The 18,767-nt window shown below is 36.0% G+C and overlaps 1 protein-coding gene across 2 annotated transcripts in view; it reads left to right on the forward strand.

Annotated features, from left to right (window-relative positions):
- SLC41A2 (solute carrier family 41 member 2) overlaps positions 1 to 17,107 on the forward strand; it is a 51,970-nt gene extending 34,863 nt beyond the window's left edge. The window contains exons 10-12 of one of the 2 annotated variants that reach the window (XM_061371858.1): positions 4,555 to 4,686; positions 5,640 to 5,788; positions 5,936 to 6,617. In XM_061371858.1, coding sequence (XP_061227842.1) covers positions 4,555 to 4,686; positions 5,640 to 5,788; positions 5,936 to 5,983 — 329 coding nt within the window. In that variant the 3' untranslated portion in view covers positions 5,984 to 6,617. Of the gene's footprint in view, positions 1 to 4,554; positions 4,687 to 5,639; positions 5,789 to 5,935; positions 6,618 to 15,087 lie in introns of those variants that run through there. The other variant, XM_061371857.1, reaches the window with a different exon arrangement.
- Positions 17,108 to 18,767: the final 1,660 nt, after the last annotated feature.

Genomic DNA, 18,767 nt, shown 5'->3' on the forward strand with positions numbered 1-18,767 from the left:
TTTAGCTCAGGAATTGCAATTTGCAGGTAACTGAGTTCCTTTTGTGCAGAAAAAAGATAATGCCTTGAACAATTATATGCTTTGTGAATATGCGCCAGAAATTAACTCAGGTGCAGTTACCAGATAGAGGCACTTTCCTCTCTGTTTTCACTGTATGCTTAAACAAAACATGGTGATATATTTTCTAAGTATTTGCATTTCAGGAGTTACTGCACAATAACCATCATGTTGATAGACTTTACTCCATTTTTTATGCATCTTGTAGAACGGAGGTTCTGCAATTTAATTCTGAAAACACCTGAAAATTAGAAATGCTTTGTAGGCTATATGTAGAAAAATGTGCCTTTGCAGATGGTTTAAAGCAGTATTCTTTAAGGGTAACACAAACCTGTCGTAATATTTCTTAATATTTGTCTGTACGTATTGTAAAAGTATTTTATATCTGGAGGGACTAAATGTAGATCAAGGAATACAAGAAACCCATATGAGAAAATTTAGCACAAAACTCACTGAATGTCTGTTGTCTGGGAGATGAAAGTTAAGCTTATGTAATACATTCCCCAAACCATACATTTTTTACCTATTAGTAGGATAAATTCAATGACAGATTCCAGGTCTTTCAGAGAGCTTTTGCTGTAAATTGTTTTTGAGAATATGGAAAGAAAATACCCAGAAACCATTCCTCCTCAAAAAACTAAAATGCATTTTTAATGACTGTATATTTTAATCTCTGATCGCATAGTTGTACTATCAGCTTTCACACAACAGAGTAGTGCTTTGATTAGAAGATAACCACTGTCTTAGACAGTCAAGCATCTCTAAATGACAAGGGAAAACATTAGTGTAGTTGTATGGTAGTAGAGCAATTTGGCTGGGTAGCAAATTAATTTTTCTGCATCCTGAATTGGAAAGAACGTGATAGTCTCAGAAGGCACCTACGCTGTAAGAGAACATTTTAATTCAGTCTTTATTTTGTCAGGAAAAGGAGGAGGGATATTTGATTTTGGATATTTACTTTTGATGCATTATTGGATGCTAGTTTTAGTGCTTTATAGTTCATAGTTTCATAGATTTATAGAATCATAGAATGATTTAGGTCAGAAGGGACCATAAAGATCAACCAGTTCCAACCCCCTGCCATGGGCAGGGACACCTTCCACCTGGCTGCCTGGAGCAACCAGGTTGCTTCAAGCCCTGTCCAGTCTGGCCTTGAGCACTGCCAGGAATGGGGCAGCCACAGCTTCTCTGGGCAACCTGTGCCAGTGCCTCGGCACCCTCATAGTGAAGAATTTCTTCCTAATGTCTAATCTAAATCTCCCCTCTTCCAGTTTAAAGCCATTCCCCCTTGTCCTATCACTTCATGCAGCTTCAGGTTCTTTGGATGATCTTAAACTAGATCTTCTACAGCAGGTAGTCTCGCAGTCCCTGCCTTTGCCTTCTGTTACTTGGGCGGTGTGGCTGGAGCACTTGCCTACCTAGTTGCTAAACTGTACATGTAAATCAGCGTATTCTGTGCTATTATAGCTGTGTGTTTTCATTTAGGCCTTTACTTGCAAGTTTTTTAGAAGATTTCAGTTATCATTAGTTTTCACAACACAATTATATGAGAATATTTGGTTTTTTTTCCTATATGTATATACAAGGAACAATTTTTTTATTAGGCATAGAAGAGAAATTATTTATGAGTAAAACATAAAATGTAATAGTTTGCTTATATAACATTGTCTCAAAGGCTTCTCTTAAAAAACATCCATATAGGAAAAGCTAATAATTTCCAACTGCTTTCCTGCAAGCATTTTAAAGTATTAAAATAAATGCTACAAAGTAAAAAAAGAAGATGGAAGAAATGCAGATGAAAAAAGCAATGTAAAAATGTAGCTAGTTAAGCTAGGCTTGTAATCTAAGTATGTCACTTGCATAAAACATGATTTTTTAAAGTTAGTGGTAGAGTGGTCAGGAAAAAAGGTTAATCTTGAATTTTCTGAAATATAGTATTATTCAAAAATTTAGGGCTTTTGGTTACTGTTGTAACTGAGATAATTTTTTTTCAATTCTTTTCATTTCATTTCTATAATAGAAATGCATCCAAAAGCAAGTTGTTGAACTCCGAAAAGGCTAATGGGGAAAACTGACTGTTTTGAGCTATGGATTGTCTCATGACTATATGATAGTATATATAAAAATGTATTTTTATTTATTATTATTATATATGTTCATATATGTGATTTTATATTCATGTATACTAGGGTGCTTGTTAGACAAAAGAGAACTGTGATATAAATTTTTGGAAGTATTGTTGCTTAATTCTTAACTGACTCATTAAAATGATGAGTCTTTTAATTTTCTTTTAAAGTTTGAAGTCAGCATGACATCCTTCACGCTTCAGCAGAGAACATCTCTTGTGCTTATTGACAAAGTAGCACTCTCATAGTGAAGCTAAACAGACCGGCTGCTCTGAGAGGAATGCAGAACAGCTGCAGGATTTTACTTTTGAAAAAGATTATTTTCCTCTTTGCTATAGTTCTCACGGGAATGAAAAGAAGCTAACAAAGTTAATGTTTATTATCAGGTATTTGCTATGATGACTTCAATGCTGTTTACCTGGAAAAAACAACAAATCTGACTTAAACGTTCATGGAAACAGTCCTCATATACATCTACAGAGATTTTTATAATATGAGCAGCTACACAGAACATGACAATTTTATGCATTCGGAAGATGCTGAGAAGCTATCAATTTTGGGTATTGACATCTTGTCAACTGACACAGTTTTATCTATTTTCTGCTACTTGCAGGGATCTGATTAATCTGATACTGCTGAGATAATGTCACATGCACAGTAACTCCTGTTACAAAGCAGAGTATCTCTGTACCTATCGAAGTGATTTAAACAAATCACAAATGCAGCTTTATGCATGTCATTCTATGACCAGCAGAACAATGAAACGTACTAGTCCTCTCTGTGTGGTTCCTTGTGAAAATAGTGCCTGCATCTTCCTTGTTGCTGCCCTTTAAAAAGGGTGGTGTCCCCTGAGCCTTCTCCAAGGAGAAAAGGACTAACTCCTTCAGTTTTTCCCCATAGAGCAAGTTTTCCAGACCTTTGATCATCTTCATGGCTATCCTTTTTACATTCTTCAGTCTGTCCGCATTTTTCTTGAGTTGCGGGGACCAGAACTGCACACAGTACTCAAGGTACAGCCTGACAAGCACTAAGTGGAGTGGGATGATCACATCTCTGTCTCTGCTAGTGATGCCCCTGATTTGCCTTTGTTGCTGCACTGCAACAGTAACTGATGTTAATCTCATTCAGAGGACCCCCAGGTCCCTTTCAACAAGGTGCTGCCCAGCAACAGACTGTAGTCTGAACTGGGCTCTTTGGTTACATCTTCCCAGGTGCAGAACTTGTCTTTGTTAAACTTCCAGCCTGTCCAGGTCTCTAGCTCTCTCTTTTGACATGTCCATCTCACTACTCAGTTCAGTGTCATCAGCAAACTTGGTGAGGATGCTTTCAATCCCATCATCCAGGTAATTTCTGAAGTCGTTGGATAGTGTGGAGCCCAGTATCAACCGCTGGGGATTGATATCCCACTTGTGACAGGCTGCCAGCTTCCTCTAAAAAATGTTGATCACTACTTTCTGAGTGCAGCTTGTTAGCCAATTTCCCACCCATCTTACAGACAACCTATCCAGTCTGTAACTTGCCAGTTTGTCTAGGAGGAAGCTGTGGAAAACCGTCAGATGCTTTGCTGAAGATGGGTGCGACATTTCCCCTGTTCCGGTTGTTAAGGAATACCCCCATATTTCCATGACCTTTCAAAGATTATATACCGTAGCCTTGTAACAGTGCCAGCCACTTCTCTTTGCATCCTAGGGTGGTTTGTTTCATAGAAATCTTTTTCTCTAATGGGAAGTATATCAGCAGTTGTCACAGAGAAAGTAGAATCTCCATTACTACCATTCTTTAAAAAATCTATTATTCAGACACTTGTCCTTTCAACCTGAATTATAAATGGCAGAAAATTACAGTTAATCCTGCTCTGTGGTGAAGGGGAATTAATAGATTAGCTCTTGAAGTCTTTTCCAGCCCTATGGTTCTGTGCATGAAATCTGCATTTCAGTTTCTGGGAGCGAGTGCTTCTGCTTTGCATTACTGATACTTGCCAGCAGTACTGACCTAGGAAGGTAATCCAGCAGTGGCACAACTATGTAGTACTTCTATTGTTTCAGAAGGATTTTCAAAAGAAGAGGGAGCAATGAAAGGGAACTTCACCTATGAGAAAGCATCAGATTGAACCTTTTGGAAGAGCCTTTTGCACTTAACATGAATAAAACTGATCTCCAAATTATCCAGGAATACACCAAATTGTAGACCAAGTATTCTGGCTTATTTTAATGCTTGTTTTTAGCCCATTTATAACTAATATATTTTCTAAAGATGTTTCTCTTTTTGACTTTTGTAAGTAGAGGACTATATTGGTAAATTTGCAAAAATGTTGCCTACTAGAGAAAAAAAATAGTTGAAAATGTACCGCTTGTTTCCTTTTGTATTTCAGGCATTGGTGGTAATCTAGTAGCTATTCAAGCTAGCAGAATTTCTACCTACCTCCATTTACATAACATTCCTGGAGAGCTGCCAGAAGAAGCCAAGGGTTGCTATTATCCATGCAGAACATATTATGGTACAGGTATGTATTGGTTAATTGTCAAAACTGCTGTCTCATGTCTCCACTTTTCCCCCCTCTATGCCAGACTGTACTACCAATGAGAAATGTCAAGAAACTAAACTTCGTGTATGCAATTCAAAGGCAGCAGAGACTTGGCAGTTTCCTTTGCCTGCAGTTGTTTGACTGTGAGAATCACTAGGAACTCCGTAGGAGGAGGTGGTGCGTAGAGAGGAACACAGGAAAAGGTGTAAACCTAGCAAGGGTTGAAGATAGGGGCATGATGCTGTGATACCCACTCAGAAGGATTTCAAACTTCATCTTTGTTTAGTCTGTTTACCTGCTCCTAACCTTTGTCATTTAACTCCAGAAGTTCAAACCAGTCTCCTGTTAGGAACAAACTTTATATCTAACATTATTGCTAAGTCCCTACTTGCCATTTCCCATTTGCCATCCTCTTTCTCCATTCTTGCTTCACAGCATATTCCTCCTCTGTATTGCCCCCTTTCCTAATAATGTAGCAATGGTGGTGAAAGGTGATGTTTCAACAGTATTACACTTTCATATGTATGAAATGGATTGGAACTGATGCGAAAGTGGTAACATGGGATTACTTGTTAGATATATAAGGTACTTTTGAGGGTGTTTCGAATATGGTGTCCAAAAGATCCTCTTTCCTAGGATGGCTTTAGGAGGTCACTGCAGCTCCAAAAATTAGATGGTATTACATGAGTGCAGAATGAAAGCAGACAGTTAACACTGTCTCCTGGAAGGGCCCTGCTTAACTTTTCTGGCATACACTAGAGGTGGCTTTTTTTTCCCCGTGTGAAAATCCTCAAGAAGTGTTTTAGCAGAAAATAATGGCACTGTTCCCCAATGCTGTGGAATTAAAAAATGGCTTTTTATATTAAAATTAATAAAAACCTGATATAGTAATTGAAAATGTAACTGAATTTTGATTATTTTTTTTATTGTAGGAGTAAATAACAAATCAGCCCAAGTTCTTCTTCTTTTGGTGATTCCTGGACACCTGATTTTCTTGTACACTATCCACTTAATGAAAAGCGGCCACACTTCCTTAACTCCTATCTTTATAGCAGTATATTTGTTTGCGGCTCTGTTACAGGTAAGAAGAAGTACTGATTGAAAATCAGTTTTTTTAAGAAAATTATGTTTATCTGATTTCTGCAATCTCATGAATAGTACAAGAAGGTATGGGTTAATACAGGTTTTCAGCACAGTTCTGAAGTAATTCATCTCCAGATTTATGTAGCTTACCCAGATCTATCTGTATTGTGAGTGCTTTTCAGAAAACACCTGACTTCATTACTTTCCAGTCATGCATCTTGAGCTTTCTTTCACATGCTCCTTGGAACCATTGCATCTAAAACCCCCATCCTTTTAATCAACTACAAGGGAGGTGGAGAGAAGGAAAAGTGGCAGTCATGAATAATGAATGTGTTGTCACGGAAAACTGTCAAAAAAATCTCCTAAAGTGGTTCACATTACAGTTTTAGTTAACATGTTCAAATATACAGTAGATGAGAATGTTATGACTTGGTTGGTGCATTCTTAATATTTCTTAAAGTAGAAATTAGTCTGACAGCGATCACTGTACAAGAAATTGTAATTGTATTAGTTGTCAAATGTTACATTATTTTGGCTGGTCTTACCTAGCAGCCTGTAGGCACCAGGCGATGGCAGTTCTTGAAACATGCCTTTTGAAACAGCAATGTCTCAATTTAAGTAATTTCACCTCAAGAAATCAGTAAAACAAAAATAAATGTTTTTCTTAAATCTATGGCCAATTTTTAGCTAAAACCTGGCTGAATTACCTATAGAGTTTCATTGTACCTTAAAACCAAAAATGGACTGTTCATGTTACACAGTAAAAATACAGTTGAAATTTCCATTAGTTATACATACCGCTTCTATAAATGTGACCAATTTAGTTTTTAAATACAAACAATATAATCAGTCAATCCTTAATAAAAATCATAATGTTTAATGTTTTAAATTGTCTAATAAATGTCTAAATTTCCAAAAAGATAAGGTTCAAAAACTGTTGCTATTTTGATTTCATATGAAAATTCTGTACTTTTTTTTGGTAGAAATGGTAACATTCCAACCTTTGAAAATGAGAATGTCATACTAAAAGTTATAAATTACTTTTCATTCTCTTCTTACATAGTATTCCTAGTGTCCAGCCTTATCACTGGTTTTATAATGTGTTTTCTTGAGGAAATGATGTTGTTCCTTCATTCTGTCTGTTCTGGTTGGCTGACTGTCCTTTCTAATAACTTTGGAATCCTTTGGCCCATTTCAGTCAAGTTTTTCTGTGTCTTGGCATTTCTTTGTCTTGGCTACACTTAACAAAAACAGGATGGGGAAAGAGTCTCTGTTAATATCTCTGCTGAAGGTAACACTGCAGTGTGATTTCAGCCATTATTAGACTTCAGGGATTTCACATAGGAATCAGCCTGAATTCATAAATCCATATGAAATCCATACAGTCCTTGGCTCACAGAACTGCAATTGTATGTTTAGGAATACAAAGCTTTTCTTCAGCAGCAGAGGACAGATCAAGATTTGAGAAAAGCAGTTCAGCCAAAAACCAAGTTAAGGGATTAGAGCAGGACTTTCCAACACACGGTAATTCAGATACAGCATCAACATGTATGCACATGTAAAGTTGAGTTTTATAAATTCAAGGTCTGATTAGAACACTGGGTTTTGCAGTTGTGTATCTGAATTGCAGTCTATAAGGTCAGACCTGATTTTCTTGTTTTTTGTGTGTAAAGCGGATTCCCTTTCCCTTGCTCCCTTTTTTAGATTTTTTCCTCGTTATCTTCTATCTTTAACCATAACAAATAGTTTGAGATGTATTTACTTGCACACTATGACTTCTCATGGGTCTTGACAAATTTACAGTTTTTGAGCCCCATGTTTTTTAACACCTTCTAAAATATTTATAGATTCATTTCCCCAGCTTAATTATTCTGGCATTTTTCTAGTAGTGATTATTGTAGTTTTGCATACCTCTACTTAAAGCAGCTTTAAAATGTTCAGACAGCCATTTCTTGCTTTAACCCTTAAATCTTGAACTTAAATTTATTTACTAAAAGCAGTTGTGTGCTTTTAAGTTTCTCTTTTCTCACAGAAGACCCTTATTTGTGCTCATTCCTCTTCCCTCTTTTCAGTGACATCATCTATGCGCCTGGGTGTTGTAAAGAACAGTTTTCAAGCCACCATTTGTTTTGGCATAAACCAACACTTACTGATCTCATTTGTCCATAATTCTTTCAGATTTTTGCGCTTCCAGTGAGAGCTTTTCCAGTTCTGCTTTAAAACTGGAAAACCTCACAACTAATTATTATCATTTAGATTATCAACAAAACAAATCCATTGACAGTCTTTTGAGCAGTGAGAGATCTGCATTCTAATCCTTTTTTATAATGTATTGGACTTCACATTAATCACTCTGCATGGAAGGTATACAAAAGTGGATGTCAAAATTACAAGCCTGCTTGCAGGCTTGTAATTTTATGTTTGAGGTGATAGATGATAATTTAAAAGAACATAGTGATTCCCAAAAGTAAGAGTTAGTTATGGTCAGTGTTGTGTTTGAGGAGGTTTGATATCAGTACTTTGCCCTTTGCAATTCCTTACATATATTGGAGCTGGGGGATGGAAAGGGTAGCTGAATAATGATTATGACACATCTACTCACATTTTTTGCACTGTGTTAAACTCTTAATGCTAAACTAAAACCCAACAACAGCAATAAAGTGATTTTTCTATCTTTAAAATTCAAGTGACTACTGAAATATGTTAAATTATTAATGACATATTTTACAGAGGACTAATGGAGGTTGTTAGTTAACTTCAAGATCTGATTTTTATCTCTTACTGTCCAGCTCTTTGTTTAAAATGGAGAGGAAGGGGTTAAGGAAATGACAAAAGTAGAACTAGTATATTACAGTACACTAAAAAAAACCCCAGGGAAATGTTAATACAAAAACTTTAGTTATGACTAAAGACTGTTAGGTCTGAATTCACTCTGTAGTGGAGATTCTCTTCTGTGTTTATGAGTGGCAGCACCAGAGGAAAATAGGAAAAGGAAAATAGGAAGGAATCTATAGGAAGGTGTACCCTGTAAGTTTGTAAGTACTTCATATAATGCAGTTTACAGTATCTGGGCAAGCCAGTGTGTATTAATGAAAACCAGTATATTGATTTTAAATGTGTTTTGGATTTGGTGAGTGGCCTCTATTTCAGAGGAATACTCCTTTCTTTATTACAAGTCACACACCAGTATGCTGCATGCAGTTACAATCTGGTGTTTGACCAACAAAGAATAATTAATTGAAAAACAGTCCTCTGCTTATACCTCAGAAAGGCTCAAGTATTTTTTAGCTGTATGAGGCTATGTACCAAGCAAAGTTTCATCCTCTGTCTTGTCAACCTGCAGTAGAATGAGAGCAGCAGTGGAATTGCCAAGCCATCAGTCCTGGCGAATGGTTCTAAGCATTCAAAGGCAGCCTCTGTTCTGTATGTTCTCACTGAGCCAGTAAAACGCCCTCTAAGGAATTTTCACACCTCCTAACCAAATCAGAGCACACAGTCATGTTAAAGACTCGGGGAATAAACAAACAATAGGAGATTCCCAGAGCTATTACCAAGCAAATAAGTAATTCCAAAATGCAGTCCTTATCCAGTGAAGGTCAGATGTGAAGTAGTTTTGCAGGGCTTCAAGGCTGTTTGGAGCAATAGAAAGCCAAGAATTCAGCAGTACTCATAATGACTTCCTTCTCACATCAAAAGCATATTGGATGTCTCACTAGTGTGGGGATTCTAATGATGGTATGGGCCTCTTCAGTGTGGAAAAATAACTCGTGGTATACTGTACATTATAGAGAAATAGGGAAGGCTGTGTTTATAGAGAAAATAATGATGCATTTTAAATACTGCTTTTTCTAATAGGAAAGGTTATTTCCGAAATATAAAGCAAGTTAACTGCTAAAAGAGACTACATTATTCAAGGAAATATGAAAACTAAGGTCCAAATGTGGACAGTTTTGTATGTTCAGTGCTTTTTCGTTGCAGCATGAGAAGCAGACTTGACATATTTACTAGGATCTGAATGTAACTATCACCCATGCTCTCAATTCCAGGGATGTTGCTGTCTGTGGTAGAAGCCTGGCTCCTACCAGGTCATTAACAGGGATATATAATTTTTGCCACCAGAAGGCTGAGCTCAAAGTGCTTATGTATGGAGCATGACACACTGAGTTGTGCTACAGCAAGTGCACATTGAGCATACCTGAAAACTTAATGGTCAGGATTGCACTCCCCATTCAGACAGCTGACAAATGGCCTGAAATTAGGACTGTCTTGGTTAAACCAGGATGTCTGACAAAGAAACCATGAAGACAGTCTCAGGAACTTGGATTAAATCTGTGGAATAAAAAAAAATGCCATAATCAAATTGTTTTAGAAAAAACTTCAACTGAAATGGTATCCCCTTTTTTACTTAGATGAGGTTTTAGTCTTTCATATAAGTAAGTACGCTATGCTGTCTGGGTACTGGGATACCATAGTGTAGTTAATACCACTTAGGTAAGACACAAACAGCAGCAGAAAGAAAGAACTTGCTGTTCAGTGGTTTCTTTGCTGCCAGACTTGAAGGAAATCTCTGTATGTTTGGGGGAAAATATGGCAAGATACACACCAGATACGCTACCTGAGAAGACAGGGGAGACAAATTTCTTTTGACAAATATATGTAGACCTTACTCTGAGAGTGCACTGACTGCAGAATTCTGGCTCTAGAGAATGGAAATTCAGCAAGTTCAGTGTAAATCTATTATTAAACTTTACAGTTACTCCTTAGCTTCACGTGAAGACATTTAAAGCCATCTAAAATCTGAGGAATGTCATATAAAATTTAAGAGCTAACTTAATGAAGGGTCAAACCCACTAGAAAACCTAAACCGTAAATCTGCTGAGAATGGTGTCAGAGTCAGGACACAGTATTCTTTAGATATCCTTAATTGGAGGGTTTCACTCATAACTGAAAAACCTAAAAAACAAAAACCAAACTTTACCTTTGCATTTCATAGGTTTGTAAGAGTTCTTATTCCACAATTATTTGCATGTGTTGCCTGTCTAAAGTAACAAAAGGAAACTACTTTGTAGTGCACCTTCACATGGGAAAAATCAAAGGTGAATCAGCAGTACTAGTAACATGCAGGATATCCTGTCCAAGGCATGCTAAATAAACTGCTAAAAGGTCTTGTATTAAGCTTATAGGTGAATTTTGATAATGCCCATGTGAGAAAGCATATGCAAATGCATAACTTAAACTTTCTTTTTCCAGTTTGGTGTTTGAATTCGCTAATCCCAGCAACTAATGTATAAAGTAATATAAATATAGCAGCCTTCCAGTATCTGAAGGGGGCCTATAGGGATGCTGGGGAGGGACTGTTTATTAGGGACTGTAGTGATAGGACAAGGGGTAATGGGTTAAAACTTAAACAGGGGAAGTTTAGATTGGATATAAGGAGGAAATTCTTTCCTGTTAGGGTTGTGAGGCACTGGAATGCATTGCCCAGGGAGGTTGTGAATGCTCCATCCCTGGCAGTGTTCAAGGCCAGGTTGGACGAAGCCTTGGGTGGCATGGTTTAGTGTGAGGTGTCCCTGCCCAAGGCAGGGGGGTTGGAACTTGATGATCTTAAGGTCCTTTCCAACCCTAACTATTCTATTGTAAATAGAAAAAAATCAAATCTGATTTACAAATATGATGCATTTCAGCTTTATACTTCTTATCACTGTGAATTTGACCTGCATTCACTCTTGAAATATGGTAATCTCAGGTAAAAGAAACAATACAAATATTATAGAATGCTGCAAAGTGTCAATTAAGCTAAAGGAAGTCTAGACGGTATTAAGAATGTTTCAAGGGAATTATGTATTTTTATTTTTTATAGTAGTATTTAATTCTTTTCCCATTTCAGAAGTCATGAAAATTTAATTGCATGCGAAAATGCAGATAGTATTTAGCGGTCCTTACTACATGCAAAAGACCAAAAATAACTTTTCTGTAGCTAAACTTGTTATTCCTATCTAAAGACCTGCAAAGAATTAAATTTTGTGCCCAATCACAAAGGAAAAAAATTGCTTTGTAGTGTATATTGTTCCCATTTCTAGTCATGCAATTATAAGATTTGAGCCTTAAATAGTGAGGCTGACTCTTATTTAAGCATTTATATTCAGTTCTAGTCTGATACAATTTGAATCAGAAAGTTCAATTTCAAGTTTCTCTTTATTTCTGCCCTTTGTTGTACAAAATTATATGTGTAGTTATACCCCTTATTTTCAGATTCTTCATAATCAGGATTTTATAAAGACTTCACTCCTGGTCTTTTCTTCCCTCCCTTCCTCCCTCTCTCTCATTCTTATTGCTAGATTCTGCTGCTTCTGTCTTCTGAGGACCTTTTTTGACAATGTGACTGATAGGTCATTTTAGAAATGCAGTCTAAACCTGATAATATCTTTAGTTTCATATTCCTCAATTTCTATTGTAATTTTTTTCCCAGAAGTAATAACGTAGCATGATCTTCCTTTTGAAATACGAAAACTTCTGGAATTTTGCAGTCCATGCTCTAGGATTTTTTTTTTCTTGATCAGTGACTATAAAGTGTCTCACTTTGCTTAGATTTTTTTTATATATAGATATTTAGTTATTTTTTACCTTTCTTAAACCTTACAGTTATTTCATGCTTCGATCTGGAAAAATTCCTAGTGCTCTGTTTCATAATTCTACTACTATTCATCTCCCTTTCTTCAGAAAACATTGAATGATTCTCTTCCTCTGAATATTAAATAATTTTAAAATACTAGCTCACATCTTGAACTGCATACATTTACAAGCATTTCTTACCACTTTTCTACAGCATTTCATGTTAGTACAAAAATTATCTGTTTGTCTTATTAGGCTTTTCTGTGATGATAGTCTCTATTTTTTTCCCTGAAAACCAGCTGGTTTTCAATTAGAAGTAGGAAGGCTTTCTTCTTCAAAGCATGAGTGCAGAGCAGAAGTATACAGTATTTGTACTGCTATGCCATCTGCATAATTTTGCTGCAATTATAGGAGTGTAGTTCTGTTGTGCCACTAAAGTAACAAGTCTCATAATGGCTTTTGTATGTTTTTTCTTTGATCTTTGTGAGCGACTTCTCGCATCACTTTAAATACAAGGACTTACTTTCAGCAGACTCATAGTAGGGCTTTTGCCCTGTCTTAACATTGATAAGAAAGAAATCTTATTAAGGATTTAAGTCCCATTGGTTGACTTCTTCTGTCTTCTAGTACAAACTACTGTGGCCAAATAAGTAACCATCTCCAAAGATGATCTGTGTGATTCTTAAACATTAGTGACTTTCTGGCCATGCAAATGCGTAATGATTATTCCTTCACCAAAAATAAAGGCTGGTGAACTAGTCTTGTAATTTACTCTGGAAGCACTATGTCCCAGCTGCCAGCATATCCTGGTATAAGCAGCAGCTAATATAATATGCTATAACTTTTTTCCAATTACTTGCAGAAGCCAGGTTTGTTATAATTTGCATTATTTGTTATGCACCCATAAGTTAATATAGCAAAAATAATTATTTGGGAAGGTCCACAAAACTTAACTGCCAAACTACTAATTTTTCACAGTAGTCGAAGGCAGTTTTATTTCAAGCTGGAAAATACATGAAGAAATGATTTTTTGTGTCATGATTTTTAAGAGCCAGAAGTACATACTGTCATTTCAATGGGACTGTGTGTTAGGTCTAATGGGTTGTGTTATATGATTCACTATAAATTATTCTTGTTACAAATGCTTTCATCTTGCAATAGAACATGCAGAACTATTGTTGATGTGGGGTGCTACAGAGTCTTCTGTGCACATACTGTAGGAGATGTTAATGGATGGGGTCTTTTATAAACAGGCCTCTTTTTGTCTCTTAGAAGAAGGAGCAGACTCAAAGAATCTGATAGTCTTCCAAAGAAAACATCTGTTTTAAATATGTTTGTTTGGATTCCAGTCAGCACACCTAGGACTCGCATAATTAGCTGAGACTACAGAGTTCCCTTTTCAGATGATATATTTATATAAATAAGCCATGCATTTTTCATTAAGCAAATACTCCCTTTTTTTTCCTTATTTAATTGGAAATTCAGGCTTGTGTATTAACATATACTTTTGCAAAGCAAAGATTAATTGAGAAACTTTTCTGTGCAATTTATTATATTACATTCATTTTACTGTGTTTTGTATTGTGGAGAAGTGTCTTGCAACCACCTTATCAGTATTTCAACAAATAAGTGCATACAGATGCTTTTTATACCAGTAATTGATCATTTACTAAATAAAATATGAATTTTGTGCCTTTTACTACTTTTGATACTGTATATTATTTTAAAAGTACATAGTAGACTTTTAAAGAAGAATTGTGGTGGGAGCTGTCTTAGGTTTACACTTTCTAAAGATCTGAATAACTAAAAAGACATAAAATGCAGTATTTATTTCATCTTAACAGCTCCTTAGATGAGACAAGAAGAAATAGAAGCTCTGTTAGTGGTCCTTTCTCCATTCATCTTATGCCATGCCGCACCGCATGATTCATCCAAATCAGAATCTCTTATCATACAGCTGTGCAACATTCTTTTCTAAAATTGGTTTAATGATTATGCATACTTTTAGTATTAAGATCAAACCTCTCAAATGTTCAGACTTTCACAGTTGGGAATGAAATCTTTTATTCTGGGACCAATTCAGCCTGGAGTGACAATTTCATAATATATATTGCAGGTGTGCCTTATTACAGAAGGGTTGAAGCTGCTATTTTTCAAGCATAAAAGTAGCTTCTAGGCCATTTTTTGCAGATCATACAATGCAGATGAAACTGTTCTTACTCTGACCTGTTATACCTTATATCATGTCTGATATCAGGTCAGTTCTAGACCTGTGGAAACAAGAGTTACACCTGAGTCGAGTGTCTGGGGCAGTGTCAGTCAGTTCTGAATGATCTTGCAGCCCCACTTATACTTTCACTGTACAAAATGACATGTGTGGGAAGTGCATATTTGGTTGGAGTTTTTGCTTTTCTTGCCATTTTCAGAAGTCCTCAAGCACAGACAATGATTCAATATGTTCCTTCTATCTCTGCATGCTACTGACTGAGAGAAGTTGGGTAACTGTGTCTCCACATGTAGGGAGTTCTAGTCTGAAACTCATTCATATTAATTATTTATATTTTTCAAATGTAGTTGTATACAATAGTGTTGTAGACTAAGGAGACAATAATGTTAGCTGTTGATTTCCGGTCAATGTCATTTATGTGATAATAATACATATCTTGTTTGTTTGATGTTGCATAGGTGTTTACTCTGTTATGGATTGCTGACTGGATGGTGCACCACTTCTGGAAAAAAGGAAAAGATCCTGATAGTTTTTCTATCCCTTATCTTACTGCACTGGGAGATCTGCTTGGAACTGCCTTATTAGCTGTAGGTTTTCATTTTCTGTGGCTCATAGGTGACAGAGATGGTGATGTCGGAGACTAATTATTCCAGTGGGTACAGTGACTTTTCCTGGAATATTGACAAGACCGCTCATTCTACTTGAAAGTCCTCAAAGTGATTGTTCCATTTGGTATACATAAATCAAGTTGACACAGATATAAAGCAGCCTTAATAATTTAGTTTGGTACGCTTCTTAAAAACTAGGATGGAGCTAGAAGGGTACTTGAGACCTTTGCTCAGAAACCAAGGTAAATTGCTGCTAGTTGAAGACAGCTGAGTAGAGACAATGAGGGGCAAATCAATCCTTTGTAAAGTTTTAAACTTTTAAAAGATCTGTTTTTTTAAAAGGACAGTCTCTCACCTGCTTTGTGAACCAGAACAATCACTAATTGCTCATTTAGTGGTAATGAAGAAGAGGGCAAGAACCAGTCAGTGGTTTGCCTTGTCTTTCCCTTCCGGGAACGAAGTGGGTACATATATTTTCATCTTACCAGTGAAATGGTTGGTAGAACCCAGGTTAATTGAGTTTCATAGACTACCTGATCAGTTGATGATACGTTCTTTGCAATTTCAGTGCCGTAGCTCTCTGACCACTGCAGATTTGATACTGATAACTGTTCTGGTGATTTGAACCCTGATAGTCTAAACATTTTGTCACAAGCTTTATTTTGTGTATACTAATATGACCATCAACATTTATAAAATTAGACACTTGAAAAGCATCTGCAGGACTGAATCCTTTTTCCTTGTGCTAGAAAGAGCGACCTAATTATTTTGCTGTTATGATTTATTAGAACAGGAGCATAGTAAAGACAAATAAAGTGACACTGACCTCATAATAATGAGTGAATGATTAAAACTCCTTGTGTTAGAAAGTGTATTTTCATTTAGCAACTGAAAAGATGTTTAACTAACTGATATTAATGGTGTTGTGATGGCCAGTATCCTGATTTTAATGAAGTACTTAGAGGTGTTGATACAAATGTAAATACTGATCCCTAATTAAAACTTGGGATATAAAAGATTATGTTCTTTTTTTAGGCACTTAGGAAATTAAATAAACTTCTAAAATTCCAGACCTATCTATGTCATCCATTTCTAAGCAGAAATCTCTGCTAACAGGATTTCTGCTTTCAAACAGCGGAAGTAATATGGTCAATAAGGAAAATGACTGCTTCTGAATGATTTCTCTTATTTGTATACCTCAATATTTTGAACAATACATTGATCATGAGGACTCTGGTTGCTGCTTTGCAAACAATTACAAATTGCTCTGTTGGAAAATCTAGTGCGAGTTCCTCATGGGATATGTTTTTAAAGACTATAGCATACATCCTAAATGCATAATTAAATAAACAACCTATATTTTAAATGTTGTGATTGAAACTTTTAAATTTTGAGACTTAAATTAGAAAACTAAATGCATATGTCAGCATATGCTGTAATCCTGTAAACATTAGTCGTGATTTTTGCATATAAATCCTCCCTTTTAATTTGATGGACCTACTCAGATGAATTAAATTCTGTGAGTAAGTGTTAATGGGACTTCTATAGGTGTCGGTCAATTTAAACTCTGTGGAAGTTGAAAGTGTTTGCAGTTTTGAAAATTAAACCAGCTATTCAGTGCCTACACATGGATTTAAATGCCTGACTTTTAGCTCCCTCATTTAAACACTTTATTTAAACATTTTTATAGTTATAATAATATAGATGTTGAAGAAATCATATGTGTTATGTCTTTTATTATGTGAGGGAAAGACGGAATCTTTCTACCTTAAGGTTCTCTGACTTTTCTTAGTTTATATTAATATTATTTAAAACAGTTTCTTGTATGTAGCATTGTGGGAAATACAACTATTAAATTCTTTAAAATGGACTAGATGTAACTTTTTCTTTAAATAATGGCTGGGTTTGGTACAGATGAAGATGCATTTTATTTTATTCTGATAGAACTGCCATCTGAATCAACTAATCTGCCTTTTCAAGCACACTTCTCATTAGAGTTACTGAATTTTAGAATCCTTTCTAAATGAATTGCAAGATTCTTTAAAACTGATTTTTTTTTGAGATACTTGTGATCTGTGCTTATCTGATACATGAGAGGATTGTGGTACTTAGTCATGACAGTATCCTTAGTGTGTTAAATATTTACCCAGTAAATAAGCAACAACTGCTGGTACAGTCTGCGACTAGTAGGTGAGAGGCTAGATTGCGGAATTAGGGAAGAAATGTCAAATGGGACAAATTCAGTGCAATTCAAAAAAGGGAAATATGTTGACAGACTGGAATAATGTGGGCATGGAAACAATAAGGGATGGAAGTGTGTAATGGTAAAATGTACTTCAAGACGGGGGAAAGTTTATTGCATAGTTGAAAGAGCTAAATACATGTTGAGGGAAAGAAAGAGGTACAAACTTCACACAGCACTCATTGTGAGAGGCAAGAGCAAACAGAAGGAATTTATTTGGAGAAAAGAATAAAAATGCACCACCGAACTTGGTTTTCAGGAAGGGAAAAATACAGTTTGTGTTGTAAGGAGTTAGGAAAGAGGTGGAAAAAGAGTTACTTTGGGGAATGGTGGAAGTGAGAGGAAAAAAAGAGAGAATGCTCTCAGTGAGATATGATTAAAGAGGAGTTTGAGTGGGGAAAGAAGTATGACATTGATAAAGCAGAAAAAATCTTGACATCTGAAAGAGCAAGGAGTAAATAAAAGGAGTAAATAACATATGATATGGAAAGAGTTTTGATTCCTGTGTGCAAGGAGCGTTTTAAAAACTTTGCTAACTCTGCTATCTACTGTTATGAAGATAAAAAGCCCTTACCACCAAGTTTCAGGGCAAATATTATTCCAGTCATAAGGATAATATGGAAGAAGGCACAAAAGAATACTTGGATACCAGAGAATCAATCATCTGCACAAAAGCTGTACTCCTTAAACCAATTTTAACTCTTAAGTGAAGTCAACCTCTCTACGGTATTCCACCAACTTGATTTTTTAAACACATCCCAGTAGTAAGTCAGTTATTTCAATGAATGTGTGGGCAAGAAGTGTTATCAAATATTCAATTAGAGACAAATGAGTGCTCTTTGTACTGCATAAAGCATAAAATGAAAGGAATATCCTGACTTGTTATTGTCTCTTGTTATCAAACCAGCCATATTTTATAATCCTGCAGATAAAATGATCACTCTTTGTATAAAATTCGTCACATTTTCCTCCCCTCCACCTTCTAGGGGATTCTTTCAAACCTTCCTTTATAAATTCTAGCCTAAATCAGGGCTATCTCTGATTCAAATCTCTTTGCTTTTGTGTCAGCATGTAGCATTTTCTTTATTTGACTCTTGCTCATTTTAGCTCATTCACCTCATTTAAGCTGGAAGTCATCTTTAAAGCTCCTCCTGCAACTTCTTGTACCATTTTCATTCTCCTGATGTTCTAGACCAGCCAGAAGCTCCAGTCACTTTGCCTTTGAGTTGCTATCTGTAGCCAGATTTTGAGTAACTGTTGGTGTGCCTTTGTTTGGCCATTCTTACTC

This window comes from Neopsephotus bourkii, unplaced genomic scaffold, assembly GCF_033783945.1.
Source record: "Neopsephotus bourkii isolate Nb327-2 ecotype Australia unplaced genomic scaffold, CSIRO-AGI_Nbou_v1 NB_1589, whole genome shotgun sequence".
NCBI lineage: Eukaryota > Metazoa > Chordata > Aves > Psittaciformes > Psittacidae > Neopsephotus > Neopsephotus bourkii.